Source organism: Lithobates pipiens, unplaced genomic scaffold (assembly GCF_037356315.1).
Source record: "Lithobates pipiens isolate NorthernLeopardFrog02 unplaced genomic scaffold, aLitPip1_a1.2 Scaffold_18, whole genome shotgun sequence".
NCBI classification, from domain to species: domain Eukaryota; kingdom Metazoa; phylum Chordata; class Amphibia; order Anura; family Ranidae; genus Lithobates; species Lithobates pipiens.
The window spans coordinates 632350933-632372064 of record NW_027507758.1 but is presented as its reverse complement, the minus strand read 5'-3'; the positions used below and the strand labels follow the sequence as shown (position 1 = coordinate 632372064).

The following is a 21132-nucleotide window of genomic DNA, read 5'->3' as shown; positions in this document are numbered from 1 at the left end:
ATGGTAATAAGTAGGTGAGTGAAATTGTGACAAGCATTATTTAAAAAGAAAAGTTACAATGAATTGCATAAAAGTTATGTATGCATCTACCATCAATCATGATAATGCCCTAAATTGACCTTAAAATAAATAATTTTCAGATATGGATTATGGGAAACAATTTAATTCTACCATAAAAATGTTTTTATTTATACATACATTTTTTAGAAATAAAAAAAAATTTAACTTCTGTAATAAACTGAAACTTACCAAATTACTACTTCCAGAGGATTCTTGAGAAGATTCAGAAGAAGATAAATTCAAACGAATTAGTGGGGATTAATCCTGTTGGATGTAAATATTAATAATCCTAATTTTATCATTTTTATATTTAATATGCATAATCTATAATGACATTTTTTTTGAAAGACAGTCAAAGGTATTTAGTAAGGGTCAAAGTAAATTTTTAGAAGTTGCACTGTTTCATATGTTGATCACTGGGACAGATATGTGCAGATATAGATCACTGGGACAGATGTGTGCAGATGTTGATCACTGGGACAGATGTGTTCTACTGTGAGGACATTGTGTGTAGACACTGTGGTGTCCGTTTCTGAAACCGAACAGCTGTGATCGCTAGGATCGCTGCTGATCTCAGATCATTAACGGTTTGTGAAACAGAGACACATTCTCCGTCAATGATCTCCGCACACAGCGAAGCTGTGATTGACTGACACAGAAATGGCCAGTTTATGAAGGTGCAATATGAGCACTTTACTGGTGATATTATTAATATTGATTTATATATAGCGCCAACAGTTTACGCAGCGCTTTACAATGTATAGGGAGGACAACACAATTACAGTACAATACAAAAGGTACGGGAGGGCCCTGCTTGTAGAGCTTATATTCTAAAGGGAGGGGGTGGTGGTACAAAAGATAATAGCTGCAGAGAATGATTTGATGGGGGTGGCTCGGGGACAGTTAGGTGGGTGTGGGATAGGCTTCTGTCTATTTGGGATATCTGTCAGAAGTCTCCCTCCCCGATTTACCAGCTCAGAGGTGGTGAATCAGGGAGAGAAGAGAGAATCCCAGACAGTAACCATGTCCCCATGTCATGTGTCATGAAAATCCCACGAAGAGATTGTCCTCCAGGTCTCCTGATGTACGATCGTCGCGGGTACGCACGATCGTACGAACGCCCATGCGTTCGTACACAGGTGCGCGTGCGCGGGCACGCGCATGGTCGCGTGCGTGCGTCCGTATTGGCGCCAAACGGCCTATTTAAACCAGCCTCTTGTCAACAGTCTTTGCTGTCTGCTCAACAGCGTTATACCTGTGAGACCTGATCTGTGTTGTTGTTCCTGTTTGACCCGGCCTGCCTGTGACCCATCTGCTATCCGCCTGCACCCGACCTCGGCTTGTTGTGACTATTCTCCTGCCTGTTCCCTTGTACTTCGTTCCTGCCTGGTATCCGATTCGGCTTGCTCTGACCATCCGTCTGCTAGAAGGGTAACCTGCTTATATACTGAACTGTTCATCTGCTATAAGTGCCTGCTCATATTGAACTACCTATCTGCTGCAAATTAACCTGCTTATACTGAACCGTTCATCTGCTATAAGTGACTGCTCATATTGAACTACCTATCTGTTGCAAATAACCTGCTTATACTGAACTGTTCATCTGCTATAAGTGCCTGCTCATATTGAACTACCTATCTGCTGCAAGTCACCTGCTTATACTGGACTGTGTTATCTGCTACAAATGATCTGCTAGTATTACACTATCCATCTGCTTCTAGTGCCTGCTTATATTGACTGTTATCTGCTGCAAGCACTTGTGTATATTACACTGTTCACCTGCTACAAGTGACCTACTTTCCTGCACTGTTTATCACCAAGTTACCTGCTCCATTGAACTGTGTATCTGCTACAAACTACCTGCTTATCCCTTCACTGTGATCACCTGCTCCACTGATCTTCGCCTACCCATCTTACCCATCTGTTGATCCTGCCAGGCACCTGTACCCCTCCTTACTCCCGTGTTCCCTGTTACATTGCCAGGAGACCGGTAGTGGGAGTCGTAAAGGAGGCCTCTCTCCGCAATCCGGGCTCGCTACTAGAAGGTACGTGACAGTAGCAGACAGCCAATGTCTGAGCCCGAGCGGGGAGCCTCCGCCATGGAAGAACTTTGTCAACACCTGGCAGGCAGGACTGTCTGAGGCAGTTAAGGGCCTTCAACAAGGCTACACTCGGCTGGAGGAACGGGTAATTGCTCTTTCCAACCCCTCCGGATCCTTGGGGGCCCCTCAACCATCAGTTTCTTCAGCTGAAGCAGTTCCAACACCTACAGTTGTGATGCTACCACCAGAACCTAAAGTTCCCACACCCGAGCGATTTTCTGGGAATCGCAGTGGCTTCAGGGCCTTCCGCAACTCCTGCGAATTATATTTTGCCCTCCAACCACGGACCTTCTCTCTAGAGGCTACCAAGGTGGGTTTTGTGGTATCTTTACTCTCTGGAGACCCCCAGACCTGGGCCCACCGCCTGTTAGAACACAAGGACGCAGCGTTGACTAATCTTTCTACCTTTTTTGATGCTATGGCTCAATTATATGAAGATCCTCAACTTTCAGCAACTGCAGAAACCGCCTTGCGGACCCTCCAGCAGGGACGAAGGGCGGTGGAAGATTATGTGGCCGAGTTCAGGCGATGGGGTGCGGATACGAACTGGAATGATGCTGCCCTTCGCCATCAGTTCCGCATGGGACTCTCTGATTCTTTGAAGGATGAGCTTGCTAGAGTCGGTGTCCCACAGACATTAAACGCACTAATTGACTTGGTGATACAGATCGATAGTCGTCTGAGAGAGAGGAGAGTTGAGAGGGCCACTAGTTTCTCTCGTCCAACCTGGATGCTCCCAAAGGCCCCAAGCCATCTACATCCAGCACCTGCCACCCGATCCACGTCTGACACACCTGAGCCAATGCAACTTGGAGTCTTGCGGCCGTCTCTTACCCCCGAAGAACGTCAACGTCGGCGGAATAATAACTTATGTCTCTATTGCGGGGAATCTGGACATTACGTCAGGAACTGTCCAATTAAACTTCGTAAGTGTCCATCCATGCCTCCTGATCTCCCAGGCTCTTTAATAAAGTTTTCATCTCACCTTATCATTTCTGTCTCCTTTCAGTTCCCAGGAAAGACTTTACAGACACCCGCCATTATTGATTCCGGGGCATGCAGCTGTTTTATGGATTCATCCTTTGCTGCCCAACATCAGATTCCTCTCCTACCTAAGACCCGTGGACTCTCTATTCATTTGGCCGATGGCTCCGCTATTAAATCTGGTCCTGTAACTCGAGAAACTGCACCTCTACCTACTGTTATCTCTGGTTCTCATCGAGAACTTCTCCGGATGGACATTATCACCTCCCCTCTTTTCCCTGTAATCCTTGGGATGCCCTGGCTACAGGCTCACAATCCAACCATAAATTGGACTACAGGAGAAATTACCTTTTCTTCACCGTATTGCCAGAAGTACTGTGGTTCATCCGGTTCACCGAGACCAGCAACTTTATTATCTATTGACTCAGAGATTGATTTACGTCAAGCCATTCCTGAAGTCTACCATAAATTTTTGGACGTGTTCAGTAAACAAAAGGCAGAGGTGCTCCCGCCCCACCGAGCTTATGACTACCCCATTGAGTTACTTCCTGGAGCCAAGATTCCGTTTGGAAGGGTTTTTCCCTTAACAGAGGTAGAGCAGGAGAAACTCAAAGAATACCTCGAAGAGAATTTAAAGAAGGGGTTCATTCGCCCATCTACGTCCCCAGCAGGTGCAGGTATTTTCTTTGTTGAGAAGAAGGACCACACTCTCCGACCCTGCGTAGACTACCGTGAATTAAACAACATCACTATAAAGAACCGGTACCCTCTCCCTCTTTTTCCAGAGTTATTCCAAAGACTGGGAATTGCTACGGTGTTCACTAAACTCGATCTCCGTGGGGCTTACAACTTGATCCGTATCAAGGCCGGAGATGAGTGGAAGACTGCTTTCCGTACCCGATTCGGACACTTCGAGTATTTGGTAATGCCCTTCGGTCTGTGTAATGCCCCCGCCACTTTCCAGTACTTTATCAATGATGTGCTCCGGGACTTTCTGGACTTATTTGCTGTCGTTTATTTAGATGATATTTTGATTTTTTCTTCCTCCCTTGAAGCCCATCGCAAGCACGTCAAAAGCGTGTTGGGTCGGCTCCGCCAACACGGACTATATGCAAAAGCAGACAAGTGTTTGTTCGAACAGGAAAGTATACCATTCTTGGGGTTGATCATCTCTAGTAAGGGTATAAAAATGGACCCCCAGAAGATTGCTGCGATTTTGGACTGGCCGACTCCTGTAGACAGGAAAGGAATCCAACGTTTTATTGGATTCGCCAATTTCTATCGCAAATTTATTAAAGGTTTCTCAGCTATTGTTGCACCCATCACACAACTAACTAGACAAGGAACCCGTTTTCATTGGACCTCTGAAGCTCAAAAAGCATTCGAGACTCTCAAGGGACTTTTCACCTCCGCTCCTATTCTAAGACATCCAGATTCCTCCCTGCCATTTGTTTTAGAAGTGGATGCATCCGAAATCGCCGTAGGAGCTATATTATCCCAAAGACAAGAAACTAAGGCCCTGCTTCATCCTGTAGCTTTCTTTTCGCGTAAGTTATCTGCAGCCGAGAAAAATTACGATGTCGGAGACCGGGAGCTATTGGCAATTAAATCCGCATTAGAAGAGTGGCGTTATTTGTTGGAAGGAGCTTCTCATCCAATTCTAATATTTACAGATCACAAAAACCTGGAGTACTTAAGATCTGCAAAAAGACTAAAACCAAGACAAGCCAGGTGGGCACTCTTCTTCTCCCGGTTCTCTTTCCATGTGACGTATCGCCCAGGGTCTAAGAATATAAAACCAGATGCCTTGTCACGGATGTTCCACAAGTCCCAGGAGAATTCTCCTCCGGATACCATTCTCGCTCCTGGGAATTTCCTTCTGCTTCAGGAAGATCTTCTCTCTCGACTTAGACAAGCCTCCATGGGACAAAGACCCTTCTCAGAACCAGAACTACAGACCAGAGGTGGGTTACTGTGGTATAAAGACAAGATCTACATCCCTGAAACTCTGCGGGTATCTGTTCTAGAGCTGTGTCATGACCACGCACTCGCCGGACATTTTGGTATCACTAGAACCATTGATTTGGTACAGCGTACTTTTTGGTGGCCTCAGTTACGGGAGGATTGCAGGAAATACGTGAACACCTGCACTACGTGCATTAGGAGTAAGAATTGTAAAACCAAAGCCTGGGGCCTCCTTAAACCGTTGTCTGTTCCGGACAGGCCATGGAAAATGCTGTCTCTAGACTTCATTGTTGAATTGCCTCCGGCAGACGATCATACCACTATCTTGGTGGTGGTCGATCGTCTGTCAAAGATGGCACATTTTATTCCCATGAAGGGTACCCCTTCAGCCTCTGAAACTGCACAAGTGTTTATCAAAGAAATAATTAGGCTCCATGGGGTACCAGCCAATATAGTTTCGGATCGAGGAGTACAGTTCACCTCTCGATTCTGGAAGTCCCTCTGCAAGGCCTTGAATATTGAGCTATCTTTCTCATCCGCTTATCATCCTCAGTCCAATGGGCAGACTGAGAGGACAAACCAAACTCTCGAACAATATTTACGCTGTTTTTCCTCTTTTGCGCAAGATGATTGGATCTCCCTGCTTCCAGTAGCTGAATTTGCGTATAATAATTCTCTCCATTCCTCCATCAAACAGACACCCTTTTTTGCCAATTATGGCTTCCACCCTTCATTTTTACCCAACTCCCTTCCTGAATGTTCAGTACCTGCGGTCCAGGAAAAGTTGAACTTTTTTTCAACCAACAACAAACTTCTACAAGAAACAATGACTAAAACTCAAGAGCACAATAAGGCAACCTTTGACAGGAAGAGACGAGGAGAGTTAGTACTGGTACCTGGTGACTTGGTATGGCTATCCACGGTAAACTTAAAAATGGCGTGTCCTTCAAGGAAACTAGGTCCCAAGTTTTTAGGACCTTTCTCAGTCAAAAGGAAGATTAACGAAGTTGCTTTTGAACTAGAACTTTCAGACTCACTAAAGGTTCATCCGGTATTCCATGTATCATTATTGAAACCTTTCACTCCCAATCCATTTCCTAACCGAAAAACCACTCCTCCTGATCCGATCTTGGTTGATGGTGAAGAAGAATTTGAAATTGAAGCCATCCTAAAATCCAGAAGAAGAGGAAACCAGAACCAGTTCTTAATCAAATGGAAAGGTTATGGTCCTGAAGAGAACTCCTGGGAGCCTGAGGACAACATTCATGCGAAAAACTTGATTCGGTCCTTTAAAAGGGCCCATCCGGAAAAGTTTTCCCGAAAGGGCATCCGTAGGCTGCCCCTTGGGAGGGGGCAATGTCATGAAAATCCCACGAAGAGATTGTCCTCCAGGCCTCCTGATGTACGATCGTCGCGGGTACGCACGATCGTACGAACGCCCTTGCGTTCGTACACAGGTGCGCGTGTGCGGGCACGCGCACGGTTGCGTGCGTGCGTCCGTATTGGCGCCAAACGGCCTATTTAAACCAGCCTCTTGTCAACAGTCTTTGCTGTCTGCTCAACAGCGTTATACCTGTGAGACCTGATCTGTGTTGTTGTTCCTGTTTGACCCGGCCTGCCTGTGACCCATCTGCTATCCGCCTGCACCCGACCTCGGCTTGTTGTGACTATTCTCCTGCCTGTTCCCTTGTACTTCGTTCCTGCCTGGTATCCGATTCGGCTTGCTCTGACCATCCGTCTGCTAGAAGGGTAACCTGCTCATACTGAACTGTTTATCTGCTATAAGTGCCTGCTCATATTGAACTACCTATCTGCTGCAAATTAACCTGCTTATACTGAACCGTTCATCTGCTATAAGTGCCTGCTCATATTGAACTACCTATCTGCTGCAAATAACCTGCTTATACTGAACTGTTCATCTGCTATAAGTGACTGCTCATATTGAACTACCTATCTGTTGCAAATAACCTGCTTATACTGAACTGTTCATCTGCTATAAGTGCCTGCTCATATTGAACTACCTATCTGCTGCAAGTCACCTGCTTATACTGGACTGTGTTATCTGCTACAAATGATCTGCTAGTATTACACTATCCATCTGCTTCTAGTGCCTGCTTATATTGACTGTTATCTGCTGCAAGCACTTGTGTATATTACACTGTTCACCTGCTACAAGTGACCTGCTTTCCTGCACTGTTTATCACCAAGTTACCTGCTCCATTGAACTGTGTATCTGCTACAAACTACCTGCTTATCCCTTCACTGTGATCACCTGCTCCACTGATCTTCGCCTACCCATCTTACCCATCTGTTGATCCTGCCAGGCACCTGTACCCCTCCTTACTCCCGTGTTCCCTGTTACATTGCCAGGAGACCGGTAGTGGGAGTCGTAAAGGAGGCCTCTCTCCGCAATCCGGGCTCGCTACTAGAAGGTACGTGACATCATGTCTATTGTGTAAGTGTGTGTGTGTATATAATATATATATATATATATATATATATATATATATATATATATATATAGTAAGATATCGGGGTGATTAAGCTCGAGGGGTGCATACAAATTGAAGAAATCATGTCAGTCCCGACTGCATTTTCAAGGGCATGGCAGCCCACTTTTATAAAAAAAAATCAGACAGTTCCAAAATAAACAGCAGATTCCCTCACAGGGGTATTCAGCATTACAGTCCTGCTTCAGAACAAACGGCATTCAGCCTTCCTGGCTAAAAACACAGCTCTTCTGCTCAGGCCTTACACTTTAGACCTTGGTCTGTCTCCCTCCAGACTTGACACTCAGCACTGGCTCTCTTCTGACTTTTAGACCAGAACTCCTGTCTGACGAGCAGAGAGAACGATGAGCCCTGAACTCTATTCCTGGGATGATTATGGACCCAGTCCACAAGTGTGTAATTAGCATTCCTGACAAAATCAGGCATACACTGTTCATATATATATACATTTCCCGTACTCAGGACAAGAATGCGGCTTTTCCCCCCGTGTGAGATCTCTGATGTGTGTAGAGATCAGACTTCACTGAAAAACATTTCCCACACTCAGGACAGGAATACGGCTTCTCTCCTGTGTGATATCTCTGATGTTTGTTAAGATGGGACTTCTGAGAAAAACGTTTTGCGCACTCAGGACAAGAATGCGGTTTCTCCCCCGTGTGAGATCTCTGATGCGTGTAAAGATCGGACTTCACTGAAAAACCTTTCACACACTCAGGACAGTAATACGGTTTCTCCCCTGTGTGTGATCTCTGATGTGTGTAAAGATTGGATTTCTGTGAAAAACATTTCCTGCACTCAGGACAGGAATATGGCTTCTCCCCGTGTGAGATCTTTTATGCACATCAAGAGTGGATTTGAAAGGGAAACACTTCCCGCACTCAGTACAGGAAAACCTCTTATCTGTTGGAAGGACGGCCCCGTCCCTCACAGTCCGAGCTTCCTCAGGATAAGAGGAATACGATGGTCCATCTACACTGTGTGTTGCCAGATGGACATTTGAGGTAGTCGGGTTTTCTCCTGGACTATACTGTGTGATGTCCTCATCTTCTACTTTACAGTCTGGAGACAAAGTGAGACAATCCTCTGAGGTTTTCCTCATCTCCCGTCCATCTACTAAAATAGAAATAAAAAGATTATTACTGGACATGAGCAGATTGGTTCCCCTAAACCAGGACTCCGCCCACATCAGGCAGCTTTGTCTCTGAGGATCTTACAATTCCACCCTCAAGGTAACTAGTAAATGGGTCCTCTGTGGGTTGGCAACTAATGATTATTTTCATAATTGATTAATTGGCTGATTATTGTTTCAATGAATTGGATAAAAACATCAACAAAAGGTTGGTGTATAATTTAGTTAATATTCTCGAATATCTATATGCAGCAGTAAATATAAATATCTAGATATATAGTTGGATAGTTAATCCACTCTGAGAATAACAGACAGATAGATGTATTATTAGAGGGTGAATCTGCTACATATCAGAATCAGAGCTCAACATTATTAAAATGTAAAAAAGACGTAAAAGGCTGTTTTGCAGATGATCAGACAGGAGTGTAATATAATATGATGGATGACAGACTCCCTTGTCATAGACAGGTAGGTGGGTACAAACTCCCTGCACCTGATGTCACTTATGCTGGCCGTACACAAACTTATTTTTATTTCAAAAAAACATTCATCCAATTTTCTAACCATTTCTCCATCAAACAAATTTTCAAATCGTGTATGTGGTTTTTGCTCAGAAGTTACAATAATTTTAAAATTGAATGTTAAAAGCAAGTGGAATTTTCGAACTACACCCGTCCATTCATGAAATGTACAAATAATTTTCATACAAATATTTGTCCGAATATTCTCGTCCTAAAATGGATCTGTTCATGGCCAGCATAGGACATTTAGTAGCAGCAGCATGATTTGTTTTTTAATCATCTGTTATGATGGAGTTAAAGAAAATAGTCCTTTAGAGCCCTTTCACAATTGGGCATTTTTCAGACGCCTTTGGGCTAAAAATTGCGCATGTAAAGCGCCTGAAAAATGCCCCCCCTGCATCCCTAATGTGAGAGCCCGATTGCTTTCACACTGGAGCGGTGCACTTGCAGAATGTTAGAAAAAGTCCTGCAAGCAGCATCTTTCAGGTGTACACACCAATCCTCCACCGCCCCTGCCATTGATATCAATGGGCACCTCTGGGCACCTCTGCCAAAGCGCCTACAAAGTGCCTTGGCTGCATTGCATTCACTTTTAACCCTTTATTCGGCCACTAGCGGGAGATAAAATCGCCCTGATAGCGGCCGAAAAGCACCACGATATCAGCAGTAAAGTGCCGCTAAAATTAGGGGCGCTTTACCGCTAATCACCCCCCACCTGAGTGTGAAAGTAGCCTTATAGTACAAAAACAGCAGATAATCACTACTATAAGGGATTCATTTATACTGTGAAATAGTGAAAGTAATATATATTATATCATATATATATATATATATATATATATATATATATATATATATATATATATATAAAATACATGTAGCACTGACCCCCAAAGGAGCTGCTGGTTTTATTTGGGCTTACCATTACCTCCTTGTTTGCATCTCCGTCTAGGGGTTTCCGTGATAGATGGCCCAAAGAATGTGGAAACTGACACTGAATCTTCTTTTGGGTTATTTATTTATTTAGAACAGAAACAGAGTCTTTCAATAAAGGGTAGAGGGTTAGGATTGAGTTCAGGTACTTGTATTGCAAAAATGGAAGTCTTTAGAGAGAAATCCAGAGAATAGCAACCGTTTCACAACTGGATTTAACAACTCCCGGATAGACCTCCTCTCACTAGGCCTAGCAGCTGGTAGGGTGCTCGACAAAGTCTCTGCCGCAGACTTGTGATGTACACTTGAGCGTTACTGAGGGACGCAGATAAATTTAAAGAGCTAACATAGGGTACCAGGTTCTCTCAGCTGATTCGGCGTTACCGTATGCGTGTTGATCCAAGCTGCATCCATCAACCAAGCCTTCAGGCTCCTTCAGAGAAGCCAGCCTTGCGCACGGCCTTCTCCTGAAGAGTCCTCCCCTAGGGTTCTTCAGTTGCTGGGCCTCTCCATTCAGATGAGACGGCACCGGAACACCCTTGGATCAGTAGGCCCCAAAACTTCACTAGGGCCTGTGCCTGCAGCCGGCCCTGGGACTTGGGATGCATGGTTCCACACCTGGGTCAGGAGGACCACCAGAACCGAACAGACGGAAAATACAAAATAGAAACCCCCGAACCACGTGGCATCGGCACCTTAAATACCCCCCCAGAATGCACAGCAGGAAAACACTCCCTCTGGGCTGGTTCTGAGCGAATAGTGGCATTCAATGCACCCAGCTAGACTGCGTTTCTACTCTTGCTGGCAGTGACAGCGACACCTGCGGTCAGTGCAACCCAGCTGGACTGGTACTGAAACCAGAAATTTAGAGAAATAGTCCCGAAACCCAACTGTGGTTTCAGGCAAATTAACTTTTCAAAAAACCATAGCGCCTGCTCGTCAGGAGCCAGCACTACATACATATACCCAGAAGTATAATATATGGGTATTTTACCTGGAAGTCACACATGAAGCTATATGGAGGTTAGAAAAAAAACTTTTATATTAAAGTATTACTGAAAGCTGAGAGTTTTTTCATAGATATATTTTTAAATATATTGCACAATACTCAACTATGTAATAGTAATGCCTTCTATCGCCTCCAGTCTATCAGCCTCCACCCTCTCTGGGTTCAGATGCTGATCTTCCCTGTGCAGAGCCCTAAAAGTCATTGTAAACGTTGTTTTTTTTCTTTTTTTAAACAGATTTGTCATACTTACCTGCTCTGTGTAATGGTTTTGATTCTCCTATTCTGCACCCCCTACCCCGGCACTTCTGGCTCCTCCTGCCTTCAGAGTTCCCCTATAGGAAGCCACACAGTATAGTATAGAGTTCTCCTATTGGAAGGTAAAAAGTATAGTATAGAGCCCCCCTATAGGAAGCCGCAAAGTATAGTGTTCCCCTATAGAAAGATGCAAAGTATAGTATAGAGTTCTCCTATAGCAGTGTTTCTCAAATCCAGTCCTCAGGCCCCCCCAACAGGTCATGTTTTTAGGTTTTCCATTATTTTTCACAGGTGATTTGATCAGTTTCACTGCCTTAGCAATTACCACAGCCGTTTCATCTGAAGGAAATCCTGAAAACATGACCTGTTGGGGGGGCCTGAGGACTGGATTTGAGAAACACTGCCCTATAGGAAGATAAAAAAACTTCTGCCTTTAGAATCACTTGCATCCCTCTCTTGCTCAGGACTACGTGTTTTCACATTCACGTTCTCAGGCATTTACTGACATGCATGGATGGTGGACTGAGCTGTATTTTCTGATATGTAAAGAAATAATGCATTCTGTATGCAGGACAATTAATCGACTGACCAACTAACCAATTATGAAAATAGTTGACAACTATTTTCAGAATGGATTATGATGATTAGTTGTTTCAGCCCTCCATCTCTGAATCTCCTATCAGTTAATTTCTTTATTCATGGACCTTGGTCAGAGAGTGAGGAACCAATGAGAACTGTCTTTGATAGGTGCAACAGTGATGAGGGGATTATAGGATGAGTGTTCCCACCCCCTCTATCACTCATTGCCATCTTCCCAACACAAGAAGTCCTGCACTTCCTTATTTAGTCCATGATTTAGTCATGAATAACAGCGGGGCTGAGCCCCACCAGAGGTCAGAGAGTGAGGATGGGGGAGAGTAACCAAGATGAAGACTGGACTGATCCTGAAGACCACCATCATTGGGTTATTGACTCCTCCCTCATTATCACTTTCTGCTTAAGGTTCCAAAGTTTGAGGATATTATTTCATTATTATCAACATGTAAAAGTTTGTGCTACAATCAAACTATCGGATATAAAATGTCCAGCTGGTAGGGAATGTGTGAAGTAGAGGTAAGGACGATGTCATGTGCAACTTATTATAAAGGATACAACAGTTAGGATTTTTTAGTATCAGAATTATGTAATGTACAACATAGAGTATATAGTGTAAGGGTCAGGACTCATAATATTGGTATTCAGTAATCAGTGGAAGCTGAGTTGCAGAGGTCCCACACCACTGCCTCCCATCTCCTGAGACTGCACTTAGTGACTTGGGTCTGAGACTATACAGACATATCCCTTCACCCAGCACAGCCAGAAAACAACAGAACAAGTAATCATGTGAGAATTGTTCTGCCAGACATCTTTCCATACCTGGGCATGGGGCAAAAGACCCAAAACACATACCCCAGGTGCCTCAGTCTAGTAATGGTAAAAAATGAACATTTATATTGCCAGCTGATCCCCAGAATCTCCATAAATCCAGTCTAGATACATAAATTATGTCTGCAGCACAGAGAAGGAACATTTTTCAAGAGAAATACAGGAATACAGGACGGGGAACACAGTTCAGGAAAGTGACCTGGGTATTACAGGCTGATATCACCCAGTCCTTGCCCACAGTGAGCAGTATGGATGGAGGAAGGTATTTAGTATTAATGACCCACCTGTACTGATCTCTGTAGGAGTTTCCTCCTCTATAAATGTCCCCGTTATTCCATCCTCCTCCATAGACTGCTGATCATCCCTCACACGCCTCTCTTCTTCTTCTTCTTTAACCTCAAATTCTATATCGATTGGATCTCCACTCTAAATCAAGAAAATGAGAGTGAATATCATCTGTAAAATATAAGCTTTATTATTGTAACATCACATAAAAAATCCACACATTGTCTCTAGAAGTCTGTGTTTTATAAGATCCGTCACACCAACCTTGTAACAGTGAGGGATGATGTGATCTTCCTGTGTGGAATCCCGGGAATATAGAGGATGGGGACATCTCTCTGGTGGGTTCCTAGTATTGAGTGGCTTCATCATATTCTTGTGTCCTTCTGATAACTCCTCCATCACTCCATACTCCCCATCCTCCTCTTTATACTCTTTAACATCAATAATATCATCCCCGAGGTTTCCACTCTGAATATATAATAAAAAGCTTCATTGTAGCAAACATGCTGTGTATAAATCAGAACTACCAATAATTGTCAATCATTTACCTGATGATGGTGAGGGATGGTGTAATCTTCCTGTGTGAAATCCTGGGAATACAGAGGACGGGGACATCTCTCTCGTGGGTTTCTGTAGCTGGATGACTCCACCATGGTGTTCTGGTACAGATCTTTGTGTTTTTTTAGAGACTCTGACTCCTCCATCAACCCATCCTCATCATCTTCCTCTTTAATCTCTTCTTTAACTTCAACTTTAGAATCTCTCAGGTTGCCTCCCTGCATATGGAATAAAAATTACATAAATTGTAACAATGCAGATAATATACAGATCCAAATGATATTATCAGTGATTGCTCCTCATCTACCTGATGATGGTGAGGGATGGTGTGATCTTCCTGTCTGGAATCCCAGGAATACAGAGGACAGGGACATCTCTCTGGTGGGTTCCCATTACTGGATCCATCTGTAGGAAACACACACACTGACTAAATACATTGTTAATATGTGTTTGGACCCTCCGTAGTGCTCTATACTTTACAATAAAGTCTGTGATTACCCGGTGATGTGAGGGGCGGCCGATTGTCCATCATGGCGTCCTTGCAGAGATCCTTGTGTCCTTCTAAATACTCCCACTCTTGGAGCCTCCGTACTGCTCTCTCCTTTACAATGTAGTGGACATTTTATGAAGATGTATTTTAATATGTATTGTCATAGTATCTCCCAGTGTTAGTTCTCCTGCAACCAGCTCTAAAGAGCTGACTGGGGCAAACTGACGCTGGTTGAGATCCATTATGTAGTGGAAAACTTCCTGAGGCTGGAGAGAGGTGTTTGCAGAGTGAGGATATGTGTGCTGGCGAAAGGGACCCTGTGCGATGCACAGATGTTCATCGGCCCTGTATGCCTGATCAACATATTTGGGGTGTTATGAGCATACACCTGCAGATGAGCTGCCATCAGCAGGAACGGTAGTCATTGGTTGTTGTATGAACTCATATCCTGTGTTGTCATTTCCCATGGAGGAAGCGATTGGCTGTCGGAGCCAGGACTTCCTGTTTGTGATTGTTGTCTTTGAATAAAAGAACCATTGCACTGCTCGGCAGGCAGTCATATTGAGATGAGGATGTAAGCATGGTCATGTCTGTTTACTGGGGAAATGCGGAAGACATGGGTTAAGTAACATGCATTATATCATTAGACAGAAATGTCGCTTATTAGCGCAGGAGAGATTGAATATGTATAGCGTATAGCGAAATCTCCACCACAACAATAAAGTCTCATCTTACCCAGTGATGTGAGGGGCGGCTGATTGTCCATCATGACATCCTTGTAGAGATCCTTTTGATACTCCCACTCATCCATGGAGAAATAGACAATGACATTCTGACACCTTATAAAAGTGTGTATAAGGGCGCTCTGAGTAACAGACCAAGCAGATATCATGTATAAATAGAAAAGGGTCTTCATGCACTTCCAGCAGCACTTGAAGAGAGAAGTAAACTCTGGAAGTAAAATGAAAAGAAAAAAAGGTGCCTCTAAGGGCAGAACTAAAACTTTATATATATAAAAAATAAAAAAAAACGTACAAAAGGGTGAATGGGTAGGAGCACATCATATTAGTAATATGGCAGGTGGTTCGGCATTCTGGTAGTCCCAAGGAGTCTCAGGGATATCCACAGGTGCAATTCTATGGCAACATATTCAGAACTGGCCGACAGATGGAAGACACAACTCTCCTGGATACTGGGAAGACATCTAGGCTGTCTGAGACAGCATGGAAACTGAATCCAGGAAGTGATGTCAGCGGGAAGGGACCAGCAACCTTGCCACCCGACTGGCGGGCATGATCATGCAGCGTGCAGCAGGAGCGCCTGCTTGAACCGCTATACGTCAGCGATTCGCGCAGGAGAGCCAACCTGACGCCGTATAACTGCGGCAGCTGGTTGGCAACGGGTTAAAGCCCCACTTCAGACTGAGGTATAATTTACCCACACAGGGCCCCGACACTATATAGGTTAAAAGCTTGTAGCAGGTATTTTGATGTCATTACATACAATGTAGGACCAATAGTCCCACAGTCTATCTGCCAAGAATTCCTGCATGTCTTTGGCAAGAAGAAGGCTGATGCCCTTCCTCCTCACCGGCCATATGACTATCTAGTTGAGTTGCTTCCAGGCTTCAATATTGCCTTTGTCCGTATATTTCCTCTCTCGGAAACAGAACTTGAAACTTTACGGCAATACATTATTAAAAACTTAGAAAAAGGGTTCATCTGCCCATCCTCCTCTCCTACAGGTGCTGGCATATTTTTTGTGGAGAAAAAGGATAAAACACTAAGACCTTGTGTGGATGACAGAGAGTTAAATAAGATCACCATCAAGAATCGCTACCCACACCCTCTTTTTCCAGTTATGTCAATTGCTTCATACTGCTAGAATCTTCTCTAAATTAGATCTGTGGTTTGCTTACAATCTCGTCAGCATTCGTGAAAGCTACACTGGAATGGCCGGCTCCATCGGGTAAAAAGGGTGTTCAAAGGTTTGTGGGCTTTGCAAATTTATACAGAGGATTCGTGAAGAACTTTTATGCCATCATGGCACCCATCACCCAAGTAACCCGCCAGCATGCCTGATTGCAATGGTCCTCTGAGGCTCCTGCAGCCTTTGACAAACTTAAGACTTTATTAATTTTAGCACCAATTCTCCAGCATCCTGAGCCCATGTCATATAAATTGAAGCCACAGAGGTGGCCACAGGAGCAATCTTGTCACAACACCAGGGACCCAATGCACTACTTCATCTCGTAGCCTTTTCCTCATGAAAGATGAGCCAGACAGAAAAGAACTACGATGTCAGAGACCGAGAGCTATTGGCCATAAAAAAAGCTTTGGAAGAATAGAGATATCTTCTTGAGGGGACCACACATCCTATCATGACCTTAGAACTGCCAGACGTTTGAAAACGCGACAAGCCCGGTGCGCATTGTTCTTCTCCAGGTTTAATTTTCGGATACTCCAGAAGAAACCTGCCAGAATTCTGTCAACCCAGAATTTTCTACTGATACAATCTGATTTGAAGGCATCAATTAAACGGGCCTCCCTCCAGTGCACAGAACCAGTAATATCATCCCTAATAAACCAAGAGGGGTTCCTGTTGCAGCAGGACAACCTTTTCATTCCTTAGCAAGCCAGACTACAGGCCTCAAAAATGTTCTATGACCATCAACTTGCTGGGCATTTCGGGGTTCGGAACACAATTGAACTTATTCAACAATATATATGGTGGCATTCCTTGCAACCAGACTGTGAGCTCTTATATAACATGCCAACGGAACAAGGGTTCCAACACCAAATCTTGGTGTCTGTTAAGGCCACTACCAGTCCCAGAGCAAACATGGAAGAATATATCTATGGACTTTATAGTAGACCTGCCCCCATCAGAGAAATTCACAACCATCTTGGTGGTAGTGGACCATCTGTCCAAAATGGCACACTTTTTGCCCATGATAGGCACACTTTCCGCTATTAACCTGATATTGCCTGATAGAGGGGTACAGTTCACTTCTGGACTTTGGAAGAATCTCTGCAAGAGAGTATGTCTCTCCTCTGCCTATCACTCACAGAGTAATGGTTAAACGGAGAGGACAAATCAAACTCTAGTACAATACTTACTGTGCTTCTGGCCTATTTAAATGTGCTGCTGTGAGCATAATGTTACTGGTTAATCGGCGGCTCCCCTGTGGCTCTGTATTCCTGATTCTTGGACTTCCCGTTACTGACCCAGCTTGCCTTAACCCTGCTTCCTGATTTGACCTCTGGCTTGTACCTCTACTCCTGCTTGCTTCCCAAGTGTTTGATGCCGGCTTCTTCCATCTCCTGTGTATGACCCCGGCTTGTTCCAGTTCTGCTGCCTGACTGATCCACCGTGTATGACCTTTGACTTTGCTTTCTGTTTCCTCTCTCTGCACCTCAGCATACCTGCTCTTCAAATGTGATGCTACAGTCATCTCCTGGGGATCAGCTTTCCTGACTACAACTGTCTCTGACAAACCGTGCCTCTTTGGGTACTGTACTCCCTGTACCATCTCCAGGGGTTTGTTCCACTTAGCCGCAAGGGGAGCCCTCTCAGCACCTCGGCCTCCGACCGGTTACGTGACACTATGTAACCAATGGGTTGGTATTTGGGGCTCTGTATCTTTTCCACAGTAAAATCATACCATATTGTAAGATATCATGGTGGGGGTGTATGACACGTGTAGCGGATGACATTTTGGACAAAATGTCATACGCATGTAAATTTAGTTTTTGCCTGGACATGTGGGCGGTGAGGTGCACATGACAGGCCAGAACCAGGTCTGGTTGGATGTTTGGGTATCGGCCTTCTCGGAGCCAATCAGTGGGAGTGCCGGGGCCTGCTGAGGAGTCTGGGAAGGGGGTACTTAAACAGTGTGGGTCACGTAACTGGTAGAGGTGTTCGTGAGACCCGCGTGGTCTGTTCTGGTTACGGGACCGGGGTAGCCCTGTGAGGTGTACGACATCCCGCAACATGTTTTTGTTGGTGGCCCCTGATGGACCTGTCTGGTCTGGGGTAGGGGTCCGTCTGTTCCCGAGTCTCGGAACCTGCTGGTCTGAGGAGCAGTAACTGAGGGAGGATTCAAAGTGTCTGGGTGTGCTCTTGGCTTAGAGGGACACCACAGCTCGTGGAAGTCACTGGGGGAGGACTCTTCGGAGGAGGGCCGGCAAGTGGCATCCTGAGAAGTGCCTGATTACTGAGTTGGGAAGGACATTGGCAAATTCACACTTTTTTAGTACCATTGAGGAGAAGGGAAATGTTCCAGGTACGGAAGAAAAAGGTTCCTGTTCACCCTTAGTTGATTGATTAAGTTTGAGTCAACGTGCTGACTGCCATGATCTCTGGCTAGAGATCTGTTCAGCCTTGAAGTACCCAGCTGCAAGTGGCTACTCTCTGGGGGGAAATGGAGAGTTTGCTAGACCTGCAGTTCAAGGTGCCTGAGTTCTTCACCTGTGCCCCCTGTATCCCTAAGAGACTATGTTATTTGAGAGTTCTTACTGCAAAATAAAACCTTTTAAAGAGGGCTTCATCTGTGTCAGTGTTCAAGTCATTGGGTATCAACCCTGGGAACCCATAGACGTGGAAGAGCAGGCCACGAGAAGGTAACTGGTAAGCCCATTAAGTCAAGACTGTCCTGCAACGGTTATGGCCGCTACACACATCTGCATTGTAAACATATTGATCCAATGGGAGAGTTTGTTTTTAACCCATTTAGGTATGCAAATATGTCAACTTTAAATTTCCACAGTAAAATCATATCGTATTGTAAATGTTAGAGAGGGTGATGTATGTGTGACAATTCTGTGTAATCATTATTTTATATATTATATTATTTTCTATCTAGCTTTTCTCTGTTGAATTTTCAACCAAAAAAAACCTGATTGGGAACTGTCTGATCACTTGACTCCAGTTGATGGGCTCGGGTGTGTTAGAAACCCCACGTTCCCGATCCCGCCAGGAAGCCGACACTGCACAGCGCTAATCACAGACAGTGAGACATTTCCTGATTCATGGCTGCAGAGATCAGGAAATGTCTCACTGCCTGTCTCACTGCTGCGCAGTGTCGGCTTCCTGGCGGGATCGGGAAGGTGGGGTTTCTAACACACCCGAGCCCATCGCTATTCATTTCCACACTATATATGTGTGTATCATCATCTGCTGGAGATAAAAGACATCACAGTGACTATGGAGGAAGAGCGTGGACATGATGGGGGGGGGGGGGGGGGTTACTGGGTGTAAATAGAAAATAAGATCTTATTACCTCCTCTGCTGTCACTTATAGTAACATCTTGTCTCTACTTCCTCCTGACTCACCTCCCACCTGGAACTTCCTGTGTGTATCTGACATCACTTCCTGTTTTCCATAGGGTCTAAGAGGGGTCTGGCTGCAGTTTTTACTAAACTTTATTGTGAATCTCTGCAGCTGGAGCTCCACTGTCACAGGAAACATGTGTCCTCCACAACTCCACTTTTTTTTTATTTTTAACTGAACTTCAATGAAACAAACAACAAGATACCACAGGAAGTGGAGGCCACATGATTCCTGTGTAGAGTGGAGCTCCAGTGACTGCAGTCTGCACCACATACTGATCCATTCTGTTGGGATTGACAGAAATAGAAGATATTTTTGGGAGGTTTTAGACTTTCTGGTAAAGTGCTCTCCTTAAGATAACTTTGTAAACCAGATTTGTTTGTAAAAGCGATTGTTTATTATTTCCCAATGTACATGTTTGGTGATGATGGAAGTTGATGTTTATGTTGGAAGAAGAATACAATCCATGTCTCTAATCACAATCTCATTATCCTTGTTTGCCCGACCTTCATACCAACTAACAGGACCAAGACTGAGACACACGCGGATCTCCAAACAGAAAATGTTTTACGGTTCAATGATATGTCGGCATTAAAGCTCCATCTTCATGAAAATCATATCTGTTCTGGTGCAAATATTATCCACTTAACGATCGCCCAGCCGCATCGTACTGAGGACGGGGAGCATTGTACTGAGGATGGGGGGGGGGCGCTGTACTGAGGACGGGGGGAGCTGTACTGAGGATGGGGGGCATTGTACTGAGGACTGGGGAGCTGTACTGAGGATGGGTGGTGTTGTACAGAGGATGAAGGGGCGCTGTACTGAGGATGGGGGGATGCTGTACTGAGGATGGTTGGCGTTGTACTGAGGATGGGGGGCGTTGTACTGAGGACAGGGGGCATTGTACTGAGGACAGGGGGCGCTGTACTGAGGACGGGGGCGCTGTACTGAGGATGGGGGGGGGGGTTGTACTGAGGACAGGGGGCATTGTACTGAGGACAGGGGGCGCTGTACTGAGGACGGGGGCGCTGTACTGAGGATGGGGGGCATTGTACTAAGGACGGGGGTGCTGTACTGAGGACGGGGTCGTTGTACTGAGAACAGGGGGCGCTGTACTGAGGATGAGGGGCCCTGTACTGAGGATGGAGGGGTGCTGTACTGAGGACGGGGGAAGCTGTACTGAGGATGGGGGGCATTGTACTGAGGACTGGGGAGCTGTACTGAGGATGGGTGTTGTTGTACAGAGGATGAAGGGGCGCTGTACTGAGGATGGGGGATGCTGTACTGAGGATGGGTGGTGTTGTACAGAGGATGAAGGGGCGCTGTACTGAGGATGGGGGATGCTGTACTGAGGATGGTTGGCGTTGTACTGAGGATGGGGGGCGTTGTACTGAGGACAGGGGGCATTGTACTGAGGACAGGTTGCGCTGTACTGAGGACGGGGGCGCTGTACTGAGGACAGGGGGCATTGTACTAAGGACGGGGGGCACTGTACTGAGGACGGGGGGAGCTGTACTGAGGATGGGGGGCATTGTACTGAGGACTGGGGAGCTGTACTGAGGATGGGTGGTGTT

The 21132-nt window shown here is 45.1% G+C and overlaps 2 protein-coding genes across 4 annotated transcripts in view; both read right to left on the bottom strand.

Moving 5' to 3' along the window:
• Window positions 1-21132, bottom strand: part of LOC143989544 (uncharacterized) — a 221041-nt gene that overhangs the window by 146455 nt on the left and 53454 nt on the right. The gene's annotated exons all lie outside the window — the stretch shown is intronic.
• Window positions 8189-19562, bottom strand: LOC143989732 (uncharacterized). 2 transcript variants are annotated; one of them, XM_077490005.1, is made up of 7 exons: window positions 19508-19562; window positions 14962-15177; window positions 14044-14141; window positions 13727-13954; window positions 13443-13646; window positions 13178-13319; window positions 8189-8734 (listed from the first exon to the last, which is right to left on the bottom strand). In XM_077490005.1, the coding sequence occupies exons 2-7, from the start codon at window positions 15140-15142 to the stop codon at window positions 8325-8327; spliced, it is 1263 nt and encodes a 420-aa protein (XP_077346131.1). In that variant the 5' UTR covers window positions 15143-15177; window positions 19508-19562; the 3' UTR covers window positions 8189-8324. The 2 variants fall into 2 exon arrangements, with proteins under 2 accessions (XP_077346131.1, XP_077346132.1); XM_077490006.1 differs by lacking the exons at window positions 14962-15177; window positions 19508-19562 and adding an exon at window positions 14235-14955.

What these genes read in the sequence shown, in the direction of transcription:
- LOC143989732 (XM_077490005.1), bottom strand. Translation starts at nt 15,142, where the DNA reads ATGAAGACCCTTTTCTATTTATACATGATATCTGCTTGGTCTGTTACT. An exon ending in GCCGCCCCTCACATCACTGG is followed by an intron (nt 14,142 to 14,961) that starts GTAAGATGAGAC and finishes TGTTTCCTACAG; the next exon opens with ATGGATCCAGTAATGGGAAC. An exon ending in CCATCCCTCACCATCATCAG is followed by an intron (nt 13,955 to 14,043) that starts GTAGATGAGGAG and finishes TTCCATATGCAG; the next exon opens with GGAGGCAACCTGAGAGATTC.